Source organism: Mustela erminea, chromosome 17, assembly GCF_009829155.1.
Source record: "Mustela erminea isolate mMusErm1 chromosome 17, mMusErm1.Pri, whole genome shotgun sequence".
In the NCBI taxonomy this organism is placed as follows: domain Eukaryota; kingdom Metazoa; phylum Chordata; class Mammalia; order Carnivora; family Mustelidae; genus Mustela; species Mustela erminea.
Genome location: NC_045630.1, coordinates 44,564,261 through 44,581,727, shown reverse-complemented (window position 1 = coordinate 44,581,727; position 17,467 = coordinate 44,564,261). Strand labels below are relative to the sequence as shown.

Below are 17,467 nucleotides of genomic sequence, written 5' to 3'. Positions count from 1 at the left end.
TGGTCACAAAACCCGAATCTCCTTGGGATCAGTATCCTGGAGCAGAGTGGGATTTGGGGCCATTTTTAGAGAAACCGTGGGTACCCCTTGTCTCCTGAGAGAGACCCGGGCTCCGGAAGCCCCAACCCCACCGCGCACACGCGGCCGTGGGATCTGACCAGAGGGCCAGGCTTGGGCAGGATTTATGCTTTCCTTGTCAGGTTCTCATGTCCGGGATCTGCCCCCACTGGGAAAGGGCAGGTGTAACACAACACTTCCCTTGGCCTCCACCGGCTCCACGACCCCCAAGCTCGAGGTGACGCAGCCTGGGGCCTAGATGTGAGATCCTGGGGAGCCTCCATGAGAAAAAATAGACCTGGGTGGGTGGGGGCTTGGGAGATAGCCCGATAAGGGGCCCACAGCCCCGCACAGCCATAGGGCAGAGAGGAGAGACTCCCGTGGTAAAGCCATCTATCTCCCTCTGGATTATCCCCAAGACAATGGAAATGGTAGAATCACATGTCGGGCCACCTGGCAGGAAGTCGGGACCCACGGAATCCTAGATCCCAGGGCGGACTGTCCCAGGATCAGGGCATACCTCCCGGCAGGGTACTCGCTCTCATTGGGCAGTGCCGAATGCTAACCCATTCTTCTCTGGTAGCCAGCTAAATCCGGGCTCTTTCTCCCTGCCACTCCTCCCCCAGGACCTCTCTTCTGTACCATGGGGCTGTACCAACAGGTCTGGCTCTGCTCCCCTGGGAAGATCCTTCTAGAGCTTTCTCTCCTGGCTTAGCCTCTGGGCATGGAGAGCCCTCCAGGAAACCTCAGGATCCTTGCTCATTCCCACTCCAGACCACAAACCGCCTGCTTGGATGGAGGACCTGGTCTCTGGTCTCAGGCTTCCTGGTCGAGGAGTTCAGAAGGAGGCCTGAGGGGAGCTGGGTAAAGAGCAAGGAACAGCTGCCTCTCTCCCAGCCTCTGAGCCGTAGTGACAGGGACAGAGGGGGCACCGGAGACAGTTACTTCTGGGCACTGTCACCCCTTGGGAGCTGATTCCTCGCCTGGCCTGTCTGCCCACCTGCTGGGGGGCCCCTCCTCCATCTCACAGCTGCTCTTCTGTGGGTTGTCCTCACTCCTGACGCACACCTGTGTCCCACAGCTGGTGGCGTTTGGTTAGAGAGTGCCTAGGGTCTGTGGGCTGGAATCCCCAGCCCTATCTCTGTCCCAGAAGAGCCTTATCAACCTAGAATGTATCTCAGGACCCTGCCTCCCCGAACCGCCGCCACTGCTACTGGGTGTCTAAGCAGCAGCTAGGTGCTGGATGCTGGCCTTCAAAGAGCTCCCCCACTCTAAAAAGCTACGGGCTGTAGCTGAGCATCCCTCTTTTGAATCCCATGGCTCTGCCAGGCATATCTGACACCTAGAGCCACAGAGAGGCTGGGGTCACAGGGCGAGCGCTCAGCTCATCCCTCACTGAGCTCTCTGAAGTCCCAGCTTCCTCGTCTGAACAGTGGGCACCAGAGCACCTCCTTCCTCGGGCTGCCGAGAGAATAGAGAACACTCCATGGGGCAGGACAGGGGCTCCGTAAAGTGGAAGGGGGTCTCTCGCATTCAGAGGCAGCCTCCAGGCTGACTCTATATCCCCACTTGCTCTCTCTGCCCCTGCTGCTCCTTCTGCTCTGGGCCTTGGAGAGGGGTGTAGGGAGGGGAGTGGTTAGTGCCCTGCACTGGCCAGGATAGGTCACAAGCTTGTCAGGGTCTCAGATGGGAAAGGAGACCATCTCACCTTCAGTCCCCCTCCTGAGATTCCTGACTGATTCTCCATCAGCAGAGAGCCTCAAGGGACAAGTGCGATTCTGGGGCAGGACATCCACCCTTTGGCAGCTGCCCCCCCCCCCCACTGGATATGGCTGCAGCAGGGGAGATCCAGGGCCACGCACCTGCTATGAATTAGGACCCGTTACATAGAGCCCCCGCTAGGTCTCGGTTTCTTCCTGTGTTAGAGGAATACTGATCCACTTGCCTCCCAGGGCTGACGTGGACATTGGGAGGAGACTCTTCTCCCAGGACCTTGCTCTTTGTGTGGGACCTTCCCCTCCCCCACTCACTGCTGTCATTTCCGGATGTGCCGGTCCCACCCCCTCCTTTATCAAAGACTCTGGCTTCTGACTTACAGCCTTCCTCTACCCTATGCCCTCTGTGATCCTTCTAGATGACATCACCATCCACGCAGACGGTGACCTGGCCAGCACCCTGGCCTCTCGGCTCCTTGAGTGCCCTCCGGCCAAGGACCTCACCCCCACATCCTGCTCTGGCTTTGCCATCGCTTGTCACTGCTCTACCTGGAAAAAGACTCTCTCAAACGTCCCACTCTTGACCAGCCCTTTGTCGTCTGCCAGCTTTAGGCTTCCTCTGTTCCCAACCCCCTGCTCTTCCTTTGCTCATGGTCCTCCGCTTCCTTCCCGTTCGTCCATCCTGCCCTATGCTGTCCTTCTTTCCCACATCCCCCTTCTAGGCCACGGTCTATCATTCTATACTATTTCTGCCGGGACCCTAAATCCCTTTGGGGACCCTAAGTCCCTCCTCTCTGATCACCTGGCACCACCCCGGCCTTGGGTGAAGCCAACCACACATTGTCCTGGGGCCCGTGCCCCAGCACCCAAGCACTGTGGTGGGAGCAGGGAGGCAGAAGACAGGGCAGATTGGCTTCCAACGAAGGTGTGATCTCCAGCCATTCAATGTCCACCTTCCTCCCAGAAACCCTCTCCGTTGCCCTAGTCAGCTCCTTCTCACTTTCCCTAACTATCTCAAGCCTCCTCCACAGCCCTCACGCCTCCAGACCCCATCCATCCCCAAGTCTCAGCAGAAGTCCTTGCTCCCAACTTGTCTGAGAAGCCAACAGTCGCCACAGAGAAAGGTCCTTGGCTTCCGGGCCTGGCAGGTAAACGACTCCGGGCAGCTCCCCTGCACGCTCGTCTTCCTTTCTCCTGCTCAGGAGTCTTGCCGGGGTGGTCATCCCACCTCTCCATCGAGTCCTTTCTAGGCACTTAAATATATTCCACTCCCTCCCACCATTAGAAAGAAAGGAGGGGAGCACCTGGGTGGCTCAGTGGGTTAAAGCCTCCGCCTTCAGCTCAGGTCATGATCCCAGGGTCCTGGGATCAAGCCCCGCATCGGGCTCTCTGCTCAGCGGGGAGCCTGCCCCACCCCCCCGCCTGCCTCTCTGCCTGCTTGTGATCTCTGTCTGTCAAATAAATAAATATTTAAAAAAAAAGAGAGAGAAAGAAAGGAGGGAGAGGGGCAGGCAGGGGAACAGAGAGCAACTGCTCACTTGGTCCTCATTCTCCAACCATCACTTCCTCCTTTATTATCCCCAGCTTCTCAAAGTAGCTGCTGGACCATATCACCTTCATCTCCCTCCTCCCCATCACTCCCCCACCATCCCTGCCTGGGCCCCCATCCCTTTGCATCACCAAAACAGCCCCTACGGCCACCTCTCTGCATTTTAACCCATGTCTTGCCTGACCTTGGAGCATCACCTGCCCCTGCTCACTCTCCCTCCTTAATTGCTCTCCTCCTTCGGCTTTGGGGCCACCTGATGCTCTCCTCCTGCCTCTCTGTCCTCCTTTTTGTGGTCTCCTAGTGCTGGCTCTTTCTCCATCGCTGACCCATGAAAGCTGGAATCTGAGGCTTCTGGTTCTTTGCTGTCCCCCTGACTAACTTTATTTACATCTGTGATATTAATGAGCAATTGCAAACAACACATTAATCGTTCACCCAGGTCCACGGGTGCACCTGCCATTTCATGTAATACCTGGGACATTTCTTTTTTTTTTTTCCTCCCCACCTCCCTTCCACCTGGGATATTTCAAAGGAACCCCACACTCAGCAGGACCTCAAAAGGTCCTCAAATTCATGGTCTCCCCAGGCCCCTTTGTCTCTGGGATCCCACTCCTCTTCCCTGCACCCTTGGCATCACCAGGAGTCCAGAAACCTCTGGCTCCTTCACGCTCCATGTCCCATCCATCACCCAATTTCATTTCCTGAATTTTTCTCTAAGCCATCCAATCTTTTCTCTCTCTACCATGCCCACCTCTCCTGGTCCAGCCCAGTTCTGTGGCTGTGGTTGTCTAATGGGCATATGCCACATGATTCGGGACCATTCTAAAGTCCCTGCTAAGCCACACTGTAGCCACCATGTCTTTGCAAAACACATCTGGTTACATCATCATTCCCGTCTTCACCGGCTTGCCACTTGTTCCCTTCAGGTAAGCACAGCACCGAGCTCAAGAACTTGTCATGGTTTGACCCTTGAGTCGGCTGTGTGATGAGTTTGGGGACATACCGTCTAAGCTTACAAGCTGACAACATCTGTATTGTTAGTGTGATCTTGGGCAAGTTCCTTTCTGAATCCTTCTGTATCTGTTTCCTCATCTATATAATAGAATAATAAGGCAACCACCTCCCTCAGATGTTCATAAGAGTTGAATGCATTAGGCATTTAGAATGGCTCCTGGAACATAATGAACATTCAGCAAGCATTTGCCCTTCCCATCCCATCATCTCTCACGCCATTTCCTCTGCCCTTCGTCTAGCCACACACTGGCTTTCTTTTGGCCCTTACTCTTCATCGTGCTTCTTCTCTCCACAGGGCCTTTGCATATGCTCCTGCCATCCAGACTCTATTTCTTTCCCTCTTCAGCTCTCCATTGCCTGCCTATGTGGCCTTCAAATCACAACCCAAGTGTCGTTTCCATAGAGACAACTTCCTGGAGGCCCCTGACTTACCAGTCACCATCATTATTTTATGTTTTTTTTTTAAAGATTTTATTTATTTATTTGACAGAGAAAGATCACAAGTAGGCAGAGAGAGAGAGAGAGAGAGGGAAGCAGGCTCCCCGCTGAGTGGAGAGCCCAATGTGGGACTCGATCCCAGGACCCTGAGATCATGACCTGAGCCGAAGGCAGCAGCTTAACCCACTGAGCCACCCAGGTGCCCCTATTTTATGTTTTTTATGTTGTGATGATAATCTATCTCTCCTACAGACTACGGGATCCACGAGAGCAGAAATGGTATTTATTCTTGTCACTTTCATAATCCCAGCGTCTAGAAAAGTATCTGACAAATAATAAATGTTCAGTGAATAGTGTCTCATGAATGAAGAGCAGAGGCCTATAGGAATGCTTCCTAAACATTCTTTCAATCTGACAAAAAAGGTCCCCAGCTCTGAGGAGTTTTAGACTTTTCCCCTGCCTTCAGAGCCTTCCCTCACCACCAACAACAGTGCCTGAAAATTCTCCAATAAGAGTTTACACCAGGAAGCACCAGGTCCCCCCATCATTCGGTGAGGGTGTTAAAATCTCAGAGGACCAAACATTCATTAGCCAACACATTAGTAACAGAGATAAGCTCCTCTGGGTCTTTTTTTTCTTTTAAGTAGGCTCCATGACCACGGCGGGTCTTGAACTCATCACCCTGAAATCAAGGGTCAGACACTCTACCAGCCGAGCCACACAGGTGCCCCATCTCCTCTAAGTCTTTACTGCTCCCAGCTCGTGCAGAGAGCAGCATCCTGGAGGCAAAGAACAGAACACTAGAGTGTCTGGCACCCTCGAGGCTATCCGGCACCTGCCTTGTGCTACAGATTTAAGGACTAGGACCAAGAGAGGGGAAGGGAGGGGCCTAATGTCACATAGCAAGTTCGTGGTAGAGTCAAAGCCAGAACCCTGGTCCCCAGTTCACTCATTTGATTAAGTGCTAAGCCACCCTTTGGGCAAGAGGCAGACACATAGCCACACAGGTAACTCTGATAAGGGACAGCTGAGGTTCCCACTCTCCTGGAAGAGCTCACATCACTCTGTAGAAACCCACAGCAGAAGGCAGTCAGTTCCAGGCTGAATCGGGGTCCTGTTGCCCAGCACAGGTGGTGATATTTGAAATGCACGTGGAGGAATGATCGGGGAAAGGCCGGGAGAGGACATTGGAGGCTGAATAAATAGCACCCATCCTGGGATTTGGGGGCCAGGTGTCTGTCTGGAGGGCTGGCCTGGACTGTAAACTACAAGGAAAAGGGAAGGCAGCAGAGACAGGGCCCAGAAAGGGCTCAGGGCGAAGCTGGAAGGGAAGGAGGGGTTCGGAGACCAGCATCCCACCTCTTCTTCTGAGAGCTGCCCTTACCTCCCATTAACACTGGGTCCACTGCAGGGGGACACACACCCCTTCCCCCAGCTCCCTGCTTCCTGGGGGCCCCACAAGCCGTTCCCCATGAACGGCTGCTGCTAACAGGGGCCCAGAGACCCAGGGTCTGGCTCTGTCATGAACAAGCCGGGAAGAGCTGCCCATGTTCCAGAAGAAAACTGGGACACAGCGTGGGAGAAGCCAGTCAGGGACACAGCTAGGGGTAATGCAGAGGATGGAGTTTGAAGGGTACGGAGGGGCGAGTCTGGCCGGGAGGTGGGAAACCTAGGCTGTGCGCCTCTCTTGGCCCTGACCGTGTTCCTGAACACTGCTGTTTCTCATTAGCCTCTGCCCGGTCGGGGGCTGCAGGGCCAGGCTGAGATGGGGCCGCTGGCGTCATGGGGCATGGCATTGCTTTCCCACAGCCCTGGTTCTTCCCCTGGTTCCCCAGCTCTGCGTCGAAACCTGGTCACCCTTCACCCCCGTTAGTCCCCTGGGGGGATTTATTACTGGCCGTCCTCCATCTGCCCCACGATCATAAATCAAGGCAGAGCAAAATCACAACCTCCCAAATGTGGAGCGCATAAAAGAAGGGCTCTGGGAGCCACAAGGCTTCAGGGGATCCCTGAGGGAGTCAGGCACCTAGGCCAAGCATGGACCAATGGAGCAGAATGCCTCGCTGGGGACTCCTACTGGTGGTCTGGGGTGTCTGCACCTGCGGCCTCCCCGCAGACACCGGCGCCTTCGGAAGGTAATGGGCTGTGCAGGTGGGGGCGGGGGCACGGGGGCTCCTGGCTTCCAGACAGGGGGTGTCCCCCAGTCCTCACGACCAGCTGGGCAGGGAGGTGCGGTCCCATTCAGAGAGGTGACTCGCCGGTATCCTATGGCCAATAGGGGCACACGACTCAGTCCAATAAGCCACGTCCTTTGATCTCTGCCCAAAGCTTTTGCTCCTGCATGAATCACCATGCAAGACACTGTGGGGATGATTAAGACCTACCTCTTGTTCTCAAGGAGCTCACAGCCTAATGATGAAGAAGGGGGTGCTATGGGGAAGCCCACCAAGGAAGAATACAGTGGTTGAACACCAGCCTTCCAGAGTTTCGTTGTCTTGGGTTAAATCCTGCCCCAGCGGCTGACCTAACTAGTTCAGGGAGCCTGGGCAAGTTACTTAACCTCTCAAGGGCGCAGTTTAACTATTTAAAACCAGAGATCATAACAGTACCTACTTCACAGATCTGCTTTGAAGATTTAATGAGATAACGTACGTAGAGCTCTCAGCGTGATACCGACAAGCGGCAGAAACCAGCTGGTGTTAGTCCTACAGGCAGGATTGTCACCGGTGTTAAAAGAAAGGCTTAAGATAGCCCAGAGGAGGGAGGGAGGAGGACCGAGCTAGCACCGCACCCAGGGCCAGACCCGTGGGAACCGGGCCCATTAAGTTCACGAGGGTCATTAAGCCTGCAGAAGGGGGAGAAGCAGAACAATGAGGACCTCAAGGAGAAAGGGCTTCAGGGTAGGGAGGGCAGGAGGGACCAGAAGATCTCAAGGTAAAAAGGCACGGTGAAGATCTCAAGGTAAAAAGGCAGGGTGAGGTGCTTTGTTTTTTTAAAATCTGACTTTTAAGGAATCTCTACACTCCACGTGGGGCTTGAACTCATAACTCTGAGACCAAGTGTCACGTGCTACAGACTGAGCCAGCCCCAGGCCCCTAAGAGGATAGGTTTCAACAATGGTCATAGTTACTAAGCCTGTAAAATGCCTAGGATTTCACAGGATCCTTCCGCGTATCTCAAATCCTCTTGCCGACAACCCAGCAGTTCCATTTCACAGGTGAGGACACCGACGCTCAGGGAGATCACATGGGAGAGGCTGAGACTCAACACCTACGGGGTCTTTTGTTTCCAAAGCCCCTTCCCTCACTCCGAGGCTCCCAGAGGGTAACTGCTAGATCAGGGGTGTGGGGTCAGACTATGCCTGGGTGCAGCCCCTGCACCCAGGGTAAGGGCAGAACAAGATAAAAAACATTCTCCCTTGTTCGCTTTATTTTTTAAAAGATTCTATTTATTTGAGACAGAGAATGAGATCGAGAGAGCATGGGGGAGGGGGAGGGTCAGTGGGAGACGCAGATTCTTAGCTGAGCAGGGAGCCCGATGCAGGGCTCGATGCAGGGCTCGATCCCAGGACTCTAGAATCATGACCTAAGCCGGAGGCAGTCACTTAACCAACTGAGCCACACAGGCATCCACCCCCTCTCCTTGTTCTCTTTAAAAAGAGAAGAAGGGTTTGGGCCAGAAATGAAGAAAGAGGCTTTTGAAACACACAATGTTTCCCCCTGCTGTGAGCGCAGCGTCATACAGGGCACTCTGGGAGATCTGAACACAGGACCGTTCTTAGGGCGTTCTGCCAGCTCTTGCACACACACTTTCCATTTATTGAGCAGTGGGCAGCGCGTTTGATCTGCACCGTGATCTCATAGGGGAGGGCATTTTGGACGCACAAAAAGGTCCAGAGAGGTTAGGTAAGTTGATCCGAATCACACAGTAGTAAGGGATTTAAGCATGAACCCACGACTGCTGCATCCTCACCACCAGGCACCACTGTGTGCACAAGCCCGAGGCTGTGCTTGCAGTGCTGGCTGTGAGCGCCCGAGGGAAAATGAAGCTGGAGCCCAAGCAGAGGTGGGGTGTGGGGGAAGGGACTTTCTGAAAGGAGAATGGTAAGAGTAAAGGTCCAGAGCAGAGGCTGTTCAGGGTAAGTGGTAGAAAATGCACCCTCTTTAGGATCAGGCTTTCTCTGCCGCTCCATTTCCCCGTCTGTGAAGTGGGAATAATCACCCACCCCAAGGGATGGCGGAGAATAAGATCGAAACTTCTCTGTGAACAGTAAACGGTGACATGACTATGATAAGTCATGTCCCTTAAGATAGGACACTGGCTGGCAGGAAAGCTGCACTGGGGTCCGTGGGCATGATGGGGTCTGGCAACACCGGGTAGGAGCAGGAAAGGGCAGTATAAATAGATGAGCAGCTAGAAAAGACAGGTTCCCCATAAATTGGGCTGCATTCCCGGGACCCCCCCGGCCAACAGCTAGAGACACACACACACATACACACCCCTCAGGCTTCCACAAAGAGCTGTCACGTGGAAGCCCTGGGATTGCCCTCTGGAGAACATGACTAGACACACTGCTTCGAATCCCTGCTCTGTCCTTTCTGAGTCCCCCCACCCCGGGAGCCTCTGCTTCCTGGTCATAGAATGAGGACGACGACAATGGCCTCATGAGGGCTACGTGGGGGCGAAGGGTAGTGTTTTATGCTCACCAAGTGGCAGCTCGGTATGCTTTACCCCCCATCCCCAGTGTCTTTAATTCCACCTCCCAAAGGCGAGAGGCAGGCGTCAGGGAAAGAAACTGAAGGACTGGGACTCGGACTCAAGAAGGCATCTCTTTCCAAGGACAGAGGGCACAGGCACTCTGGAGATGCTGGCTGCTCTCCCCACCCCACCCGATCAGTCCTCCTGCTGCAGCCCACAGCCCTGGCTGGGTGTCTGTCTACCCCGTGAGGCATCCCAGAGCCCCTGCAGGCTGCTGCGGGTGCCTGCCGCCACCTACAGGCCTCCCGCGGCACTGCATCCTCCTGTCCAGCCTTGAGGGGAGCACGCCAGTCGTCATCTTAGAGGGGATGTCATTGTTGGGTTTCCTCCTCTTCCTCCTCCCGCCCCTCGCCTGCTGGAGCTCCCTGAAGACAGCGATGATCTTTATCTTTCTATCTCTAGTATCCAGTGCAGTGCGGGCACAGAGTAAGTGTTCAGCATGTAATTATGGAATGAAAGAAAGAATGAACAAATGCCTTTGTCGTGATAGGGATCAAAATTCGACAGCAGAAGGAAGTGCACGGAGGATTATTTAATTCCAGTGCAGTTGACTCGAGGAGGCCTGCAAATTCTCTTTCAGACGCCTTAGAGCACAGGAGCCATGCGTCAGTGTCTGGGCTCGGTTAGGGAGAATTGTACTAGAAGCTTTGGGGACCCCACCATTATCATGGGGGAGTACAGAGCTCTTCTGGTTTTTCCCTCCTTCCCCCTGGACCAGGATCTTCCTCAAGAAAATGCCCTCCATCCGGGAAAGCCTGAAGGAGCGAGGCGTGGATGTGTCCAGGCTTGGTGCTGACTGGAGCCTTTTTACCAAGAGACTCTCCTTCGGCAACGGCACCTCCCCCGTGGTCCTCACCAACTATCTGGACGTGAGTGCCCAGCTGGGGCCTTGTTTCTCCGTCTCCTTTCTCTCTCGGACCCAAAGCTTTCTGTGCTCTTTCCACGCTGTCTCTGATGGAGCTGTTGAACCACACTGGTCAGCCTATAAAATTCCCATTTCAGAGCTGGGAAGGCTGAGGTACAGAGGGCCGAAAGGAGCCCAGAAGCAGAGTTAGGTTGGGAACGCAGGAATCCAGGCTCTGGGCCTCCAGCCCAGGTGTCCCTGGTGGACAGGACGGGTACATGACCTCAGGGGCAGGTCTCTGTGACAGGCTCTGTACGTCATGACTACTGATTGCATTAGTATCCCCCCAGATGTGGGACACCTTCCTGCTTCATTTTCAATATTTTTATTTTGCTCTCTTGTCTCACTTCCTGGGAAGTCCTAAGATGGTACTCAGCCTTACACCGAGGCCCTGCTAGAACATGGAAACCCAGAGAGGCTGTGTGAGCTACCTCATCTCACCTCACGTGCCAGAAGGGGTATCAGGCAAAAGCCCAAGGCCCAAGGCTCCCGAGCCTCCCCACCCCGAAGCTGCCTCTTTCCTCTCACCCCCACAGACCCAGTACTATGGGGAGATTGGCATCGGCACCCCACCCCAGACCTTCAAAGTCATCTTTGACACGGGTTCAGCCAACCTCTGGGTGCCCTCCACCAAGTGCAGCCCTCTCTACACGGCCTGTGGTGAGTCCCCCGCCCCACCCCTGCCCGTCCCTGCAAGACCTGAGGTTCCTCTCCCAAGCCCCCTCCACACCTGGCCAGTCCTACCTCACACCCTCTGCCACCATCGGATCCATCTCCTCTCTGTCCCTGCTCTCACCGCCCCCGAGAGGAGAGATGAAAATGCCCCCCATTTTCCCGATAGGACCACCAAGGTAAAATGGCAAGCCAGAGGAGTCCCCAGCCTGCCCACAAGGCCATTTCTCCCCTTTCCTGAGACTGGGAGAGGACTGACTTCTCCTTAGTCAACAACCTCTTAGTTAATGCTCACTGGGACCAGAATCTTTTCCGCACCCCTGCATTAGAAATGCTTCATTAGAGACAAAATTCTCACAGATCTGGGCACCTGACAGGGGCCCAAGAAACAACATAGTCCTTGATGGATGAAACACATTTTCAAGCCTCCAACCGCAGGGCCACCCCACCCCTGCTCCTAAGTCCTCAACCACAGGGACCATTCGCCCAGGGCACCTGCCTCCCTGCCCTCCCTGGCCAGGCCTCCATCGGAGAGCCCTGAGCCTACGTCTCCCTGACAGAGATTCACAGCCTCTATGACTCCTCGGAATCCTCCAGCTACATGGAGAACGGGACGGCATTCACCATCCACTACGGATCCGGGAAGGTCAAAGGCTTCTTAAGTCAGGACATGGTGACTGTAAGTGGGAGTGCCCCAGGTCACTTGACACCTGCCCTTTTTGGTCCCCAGACATCTCCTACCGCCTGAGGGCCCATACTTGGGGAGGGTACAGTTCAGTCTACCTTGGAGCCTGGGGAGGGGAGGAACCCTGACCCGCCACCTGCCAGGGGCCAGGGAGGCAAAGCAACAGGATCTGGGACCCAGCAAACCTGAGCTCCTGGCTGCACGAGGGGACTTTTACGGAGCCTTTGACCTTGAGCTCACCCAGCTCTGACTGCGCTCTTCTTAACCAGACCCCGGACTGAAATAAGGGTCCGAGTCAGGGTCAGTGGTACTGGTGAGGTTAGGGTCAGAATTTGTTTTAGGTTGGGGCATAGGTGTTAAGTTCACAGCCGAGGTTAAAGTTTGGGTTATGGTCAGGGCTTGGTTTTCTTTTTCATTTGGTTTGCATCTGACCCTCTCCATTCTGGGGTTTCTCCAGCTCCTGCTGTCAGTTATGGGAGGGGTACACGTGGAATGTGAGAGCTAATCAGTAGGATTAGCTCCTTACCCTCCCCTTGTCTGTGAAACCAGGGGAGGAAGCCTGCCTGGGCTGAAGAAACCCTTACCCACAGTGGGGGTGGGGAACTGAGGCCCAATTCTGCCAGTGTGGAAGCTGGGGAAGGGGTGTGGGAGCTCCTGGTGCATTTTTCTGTTACTTTCTGGCAGAACCATCTTCTCAGCCTCTGCCCCTCCCAGCCCTTGGGGCAAGCCCTGTTCTCTCTGGATCCCCACAGCCTGCACAAGTATTAGAAGAGAGGATATGGGGGGGCCAGTGTGGGGGTGATTGATGAAATGGTCTCATCCCAAATTTCTCCACTCTAGGGCATGTGACCCCTAGACTAGACCCTGGGCAGGAATACGACAGTAGGCTTGGTCTCCTCTGGTCCTTTCTCCCACAGGTGGGCGGCATCACAGTGACACAGACGTTTGGAGAGGTCACAGAGCTGCCCCTGATCCCCTTCATGCTGGCTAAGTTTGATGGGGTTCTGGGCATGGGCTTCCCAGCACAGGCTGTTGGCGGCGTCACCCCTGTCTTTGACCACATCCTCTCCCAGGGGGTGCTAAAGGAAGATGTCTTCTCTGTCTACTACAGCAGGTGAGCCTGGGGCTTCAGGGGCTGAGGCAGGGGGAGGGAGGGAGGGAGGTTGGAGAGCAGGAAGAGAGTCAGGACTGGAATTTTTTTTTTTAAGATTTTATTTATTTATTTGACAGAGAGAGATCACAAGTAGGCAGAGCAACAGGCAGGGGGGGGGCAGGCTCCCCGCTGAGCAGAGAACTGGATGTGGGGCTCGATCCCAGGACCCAGAGATCCTGACCTGAGCTGAAGGCAGAGGCTCAACCCACTGAGCCACCTAGGCACCCCAGGACTGGAATTTTAACATGTTTATGACTAGGAGGCATTCCGTTCATATACAGAACACCACTATCCAGGTTGGAAGCCGCCACTTAAATTTAAATTAATTAAAATTTTTAAAAAGTTCCTGAGTCACACGGCCCCATTTCAAGTGTTCAGCAGCCGCGGTGACTAGTGGCTACATACTGGGTAGTAGAGATAGAGAACATTTCCATCATTATAGAAAGTTCTATTAGCATTGCTCTAGAACAAGAGGAAAATGCAAACTGGGGGAGATGGAAAGTAAAGCATTACTGTGAAGGGCCCACGACCCCACTCACACAGAAAGAGGACTTCATTCATTAATTCTTTCATTTATTTGCCCCTTCATTGATTCAACAAATATTGGGTGCTCAAGTGCCAAACGCCATGAGAAGTCCTGGGGTGCAGCCATGAACACATTATACAGGAGAGAGTCCTTGCCCTCACAGAGCTTACGGTCTGGAAGGAAGACAAGAAACACCAGGACGTAATGTGCAGCAACAGGGAGCGAGGGGCTGAAACCCATAGGTGCCTTTCCACTCTGGGCTGAGCTTATGTGGCGTTCAGCCAGCCTCGGGGACGCCGTTGCCAGCTGTTGGGCTGGCTGCTGGGTCTGGAAAGACAGTAAGAGCTGGACCCGAGGGGTCCTCAGGGGAAGAACACAAGGCGAGTGCAGGGGAGGCTCGGGGCCCAGAGAAATCACACAGGTGAAAGGGAGACCAGGAAACACAAAGGCCACCAACCCGGCCCTGGAGCCAGGGGGGCAGTCCCAGGCAGAGCTGTCTCGGAGATGGGGCGTGGCCAGGCAGCCAGCAGTTGGGAGGCAGATGCGAGGGCAGATGAAGAATGCCCCGAGAGATTCTACAGGGAAGGAAATGTCAGGAAGGGGGTACAGGTGAGGAGCAGAGAGAAGGGTGGGTGTTTGGAAATGCTGGGGGAGGCCGGAGCCTGCTTGCAGGTGGAGGAAGAAGCCAATGGAAAGTGAGAGATGGAAACTCTGGAAGAAAGGAGAAGAACATGGAGGGCGCGGAGCCTGGACGCCACGGGAGGGAGGAGAATCCAGCAGGCAGGGAGAAGAAGGGCCTTGTGGAGAAGAGGGCCTGCTTCTTCCTTGACCCTGGGACAGGGAGGAGGGAACCTCGGAAGGATCTTGAAGTGTTGGGAGTGGGCCCGAGGTGGCTGGTGTTTGCACATGCACATTGTACAAGGGCAGTGAGGTACACGTGCCCACAGAGCATGTGCCAAACCTCCCAGGCGCCCGTTGGAAAACCCCCAACCCCCACATGCACATGGGAAACCAGCCCCCTGGGGTAGGCCCTGAGCTGTGGGAGGTGCTGTGCAGCCGGGAGGTGAGGAAGGCAAGGGGGTTAGCTGTGGACGGGGCACCAGGAGCCTGATTCTGCTCACTCCACTCCCCCCTGCTGCGTGACTCCATCTAAAGGGTGAAAAGCGGGCATGGTACCCACCCTGCCCAGCAGAGAGACTGGTGAGGCTCAGCTGAAACCTAGGCCCCCTCTCTGCTGGTCTTTCTCTGCAGAAACTCCAAGTAAGGAGCTGAGCCCCACCCCCGACCCCTGGCCCTGACCCTGACCCTCCTGAACACCAGGGTCAGATTCACAGCGGCCACCCAGCCCAACTCACCTCTGCAGGCCCCGGCTCTGCCGATGCTGAAGTTGTCCACCCCTCCTTCCCGTTCACCTCCTGCCCCTTACCCGCTCTGACCCCACCGGTCCCCGAGAGCTCCCCAACCCATACACCTGCTCAACCTGCAGCTCCCCAAACCCAAGTGAGGCTGCAGCCAACTGTCCCCTTGCCTTCTGCTCACGGTCCTTGCGCCGGATCCTTCCCTGGGGGGGATGCTTGAGCGGGTGCAACGAAGGTGGAGAAGTGGTGTTCCTGCAGCTTCCCGGCCATGCCACCCTTCCCACCGTCCTCTGCCCTCTGCCCTCTCCCTCCCACCCCTGTCTCCTTGCCCAACTGCCCTGGTTACTGGGGTGCCGGGTCTCCAGGTGATGGGTCTTCAGGAGCTCTGATCTTTCCTCTAGGGATTCCCACTTGCTCGGAGGAGAGCTTGTCTTGGGAGGCAGCGACCCCCAGTATTACCAAGGGAATTTCCACTATGTGAGCGTCAGCCAGACTGGCTCCTGGCAGATCAAGATGAAAGGGTCAGGAACCCTCCACCCTCCTGCTCTCCACAACTGCTGCTGCTGTTGCTGCGGGGGGGGGGGGGGGGGCGGCCTTACCATCTTGTCCTCTGTCCTAAAATGCAGTACCTTCTTAAGGCACAGCCTACATTTGCTCTCTGGGCGCTCTGCCCAGGGCTGGGGAGCACGGAGTTATGATGAGCAGAGGGGAGGGGGTCCACTGAGAGGAGGCAGCGGGTCACCAGGCGGTATGCTGGGAACGGGGATGGCACCTTTCCTCCTCCAGTGCATGCCTTCCCATCCTCCAGTGCATCCCGGGACCACCAGCATGGGCCCCCGCCCCCGCTACTGGCCTCACTCAGAGAAACTATGCAGCCTGGCAGGGTCCCATCAGCCTGATGTCTGTCTGACGCTCCAACTGGCCTCCCCCAGGGTGTCTGTGAGGTCAGCCACCGTGGTCTGCGAGGAGGGCTGCATGGTGGTGGTCGATACTGGTGCATCGTACATCTCGGGTCCCACAAGCTCCCTGAGGCTGCTCATGGACACCCTGGGGGCCAAGGAACTGAGCACAAATGAAGTAAGTTGGGGGAGTGGGGGCACCAGAGGCTGCTGGGAGCACAACCTGGGCCCCAGAATGACCCCAGAAGCAGTAGGTTCCAAGTGGGGTCATTCTGGGGCTTCCCTCCTCTCCTCTCACTCCTCCAGCAGAGGGGCCCAGCCACAGGCATGGGGCTGTGTCTGCTGGGGGACTTCCCACACTCAGCGGGTTCCCTTTACCTTCCCCTCAGTATGTCGTGAACTGCAACCAGGTGCCGATGCTCCCCGACATCTCCTTCCACCTTGGAGGAAGAGCCTACACCCTCACCAGCTCAGACTATGTGTTACAGGTGAGGGTCCAAGTTGCCCCTCAGCAACAGGGAGCATGGGTGTGTGCAGGGGCCTCTAAAAGGGACCAGGTCTTATGCCCCATCAGTGGTTCTCAAACTAAGCTACAAGTTAGAGTCACCTGGAAACTTTACAAATCCCACTAACAAGGGGCCCCTGGGTGGTGCAGTCTGTTATGTGTCTGACTCTTGGTTTCAGCTTGGGGTCATGATCTCAGGGTCATGACCTCAGGCTCGTGATCTTGGGGTGGTGAGATCGAGCCCTGCCTTGGGCTCCGCACTGAGCACGGAGTCTGCTTGAGATTCCCTCTCCCTCTGCCCCTCAGGCCGGTGCTCTCTGTCTCACAAATAAAGAAGCAAACAAATCTTTGAAAAATCCCAGTAATGGACCACAGCCCATACCTATTAAATTAGAACCTCTGGGGCTGAAGCCTGGGCATCCGTGTTTTTCAAAATTCCCCAGGTGATTCCAATGTACAGACAAGTTTGGGAATCACTGTGCTCATCCCCTTGTCTCCACCTTCTCGGCAGCTGCCCCCAGTAATGCCATGTGACTATACTTTTAACCCCTTTTATGCCGAACGGACTTAGGGCAGCTAAATAACTTGCGTAGGATCAGGAGTTCTGCCAGAATGTAAGCTCTTGGAGATGCATTGTTTGCCCGGTGTCCAGCTCAGTACCCGCATCCAGGAGGATGCATGTTGGGTTGAAAGGGCAAGAGAGGCTGGAGTCGATGGGAAAGGAAGGGGTGAATGTTGCTGAGGACAGCTGCTGGGGTCAGGCAAGGGGAAAGGAGAAAGGTCGTGTGCCAGGCAGTGGCGGAGACCCTCTCGCTTCCTGCCAGGATTCCTATGGTAATGATGACTTGTGCACTTTGGCCCTCCACGGTCTGGATGTCCCACCGCCCACCGGGCCTGTCTGGGTCCTGGGCGCCAGCTTCATCCGCAAGTTCTACACGGAGTTTGACCGGCATAACAATCGCATCGGCTTTGCCCTGGCCCGCTGAGAGGCCCTCTGCTGCCCAAGTGGGCCCTTCCTCCAGCCCTAGCCCGGAGCTAGAGCACTCCGGGATGCTCCCCCGCCCAACCCCTCATGCAGGGGCATGGGGTGTGGAGCTCCTTCCGGATGCTTGCCTCCAGCACCAGCGCTTCCCTGCTTGGAGAACAAACAGAATAAAGACTTCATGTTCACAGCCCTGGGTTGCACCTGGGTTCACTGGGGTCTGAGATGAGAGAGGTAGCCAGGGATCATGTG

The 17,467-nt window shown here is 55.4% G+C and overlaps 1 protein-coding gene across 2 annotated transcripts; it reads left to right on the top strand.

Moving 5' to 3' along the window:
* Positions 1-6,771: 6,771 nt before the first annotated feature.
* On the top strand, positions 6,772-17,402 carry REN (renin). Of its 2 annotated transcripts, none has more exons than XM_032318511.1 (9): positions 6,772-6,908; positions 10,250-10,400; positions 10,972-11,095; positions 11,668-11,786; positions 12,710-12,906; positions 15,231-15,350; positions 15,762-15,906; positions 16,118-16,216; positions 17,058-17,402. In XM_032318511.1, the coding sequence occupies exons 1-9, from the start codon at positions 6,811-6,813 to the stop codon at positions 17,217-17,219; spliced, it is 1,215 nt and encodes a 404-aa protein (XP_032174402.1). In that variant the 5' UTR covers positions 6,772-6,810; the 3' UTR covers positions 17,220-17,402. The 2 variants fall into 2 exon arrangements, with proteins under 2 accessions (XP_032174402.1, XP_032174403.1); XM_032318512.1 differs by lacking the exon at positions 6,772-6,908 and adding an exon at positions 9,836-9,957.
* The last annotated feature ends 65 nt before the right edge of the window (positions 17,403-17,467 follow it).

Excerpts from the sequence above, each read along its gene's own strand:
- REN (XM_032318511.1), top strand. The coding sequence starts at position 6,811 with ATGGACCAATGGAGCAGAATGCCTCGCTGGGGACTCCTACTGGTGGTC. Across the intron at positions 15,351-15,761 it reads TGGCAGATCAAGATGAAAGG|GGTGTCTGTGAGGTCAGCCA; the intron begins GTCAGGAACCCT and ends GGCCTCCCCCAG. Across the intron at positions 16,217-17,057 it reads GCTCAGACTATGTGTTACAG|GATTCCTATGGTAATGATGA; the intron begins GTGAGGGTCCAA and ends GCTTCCTGCCAG.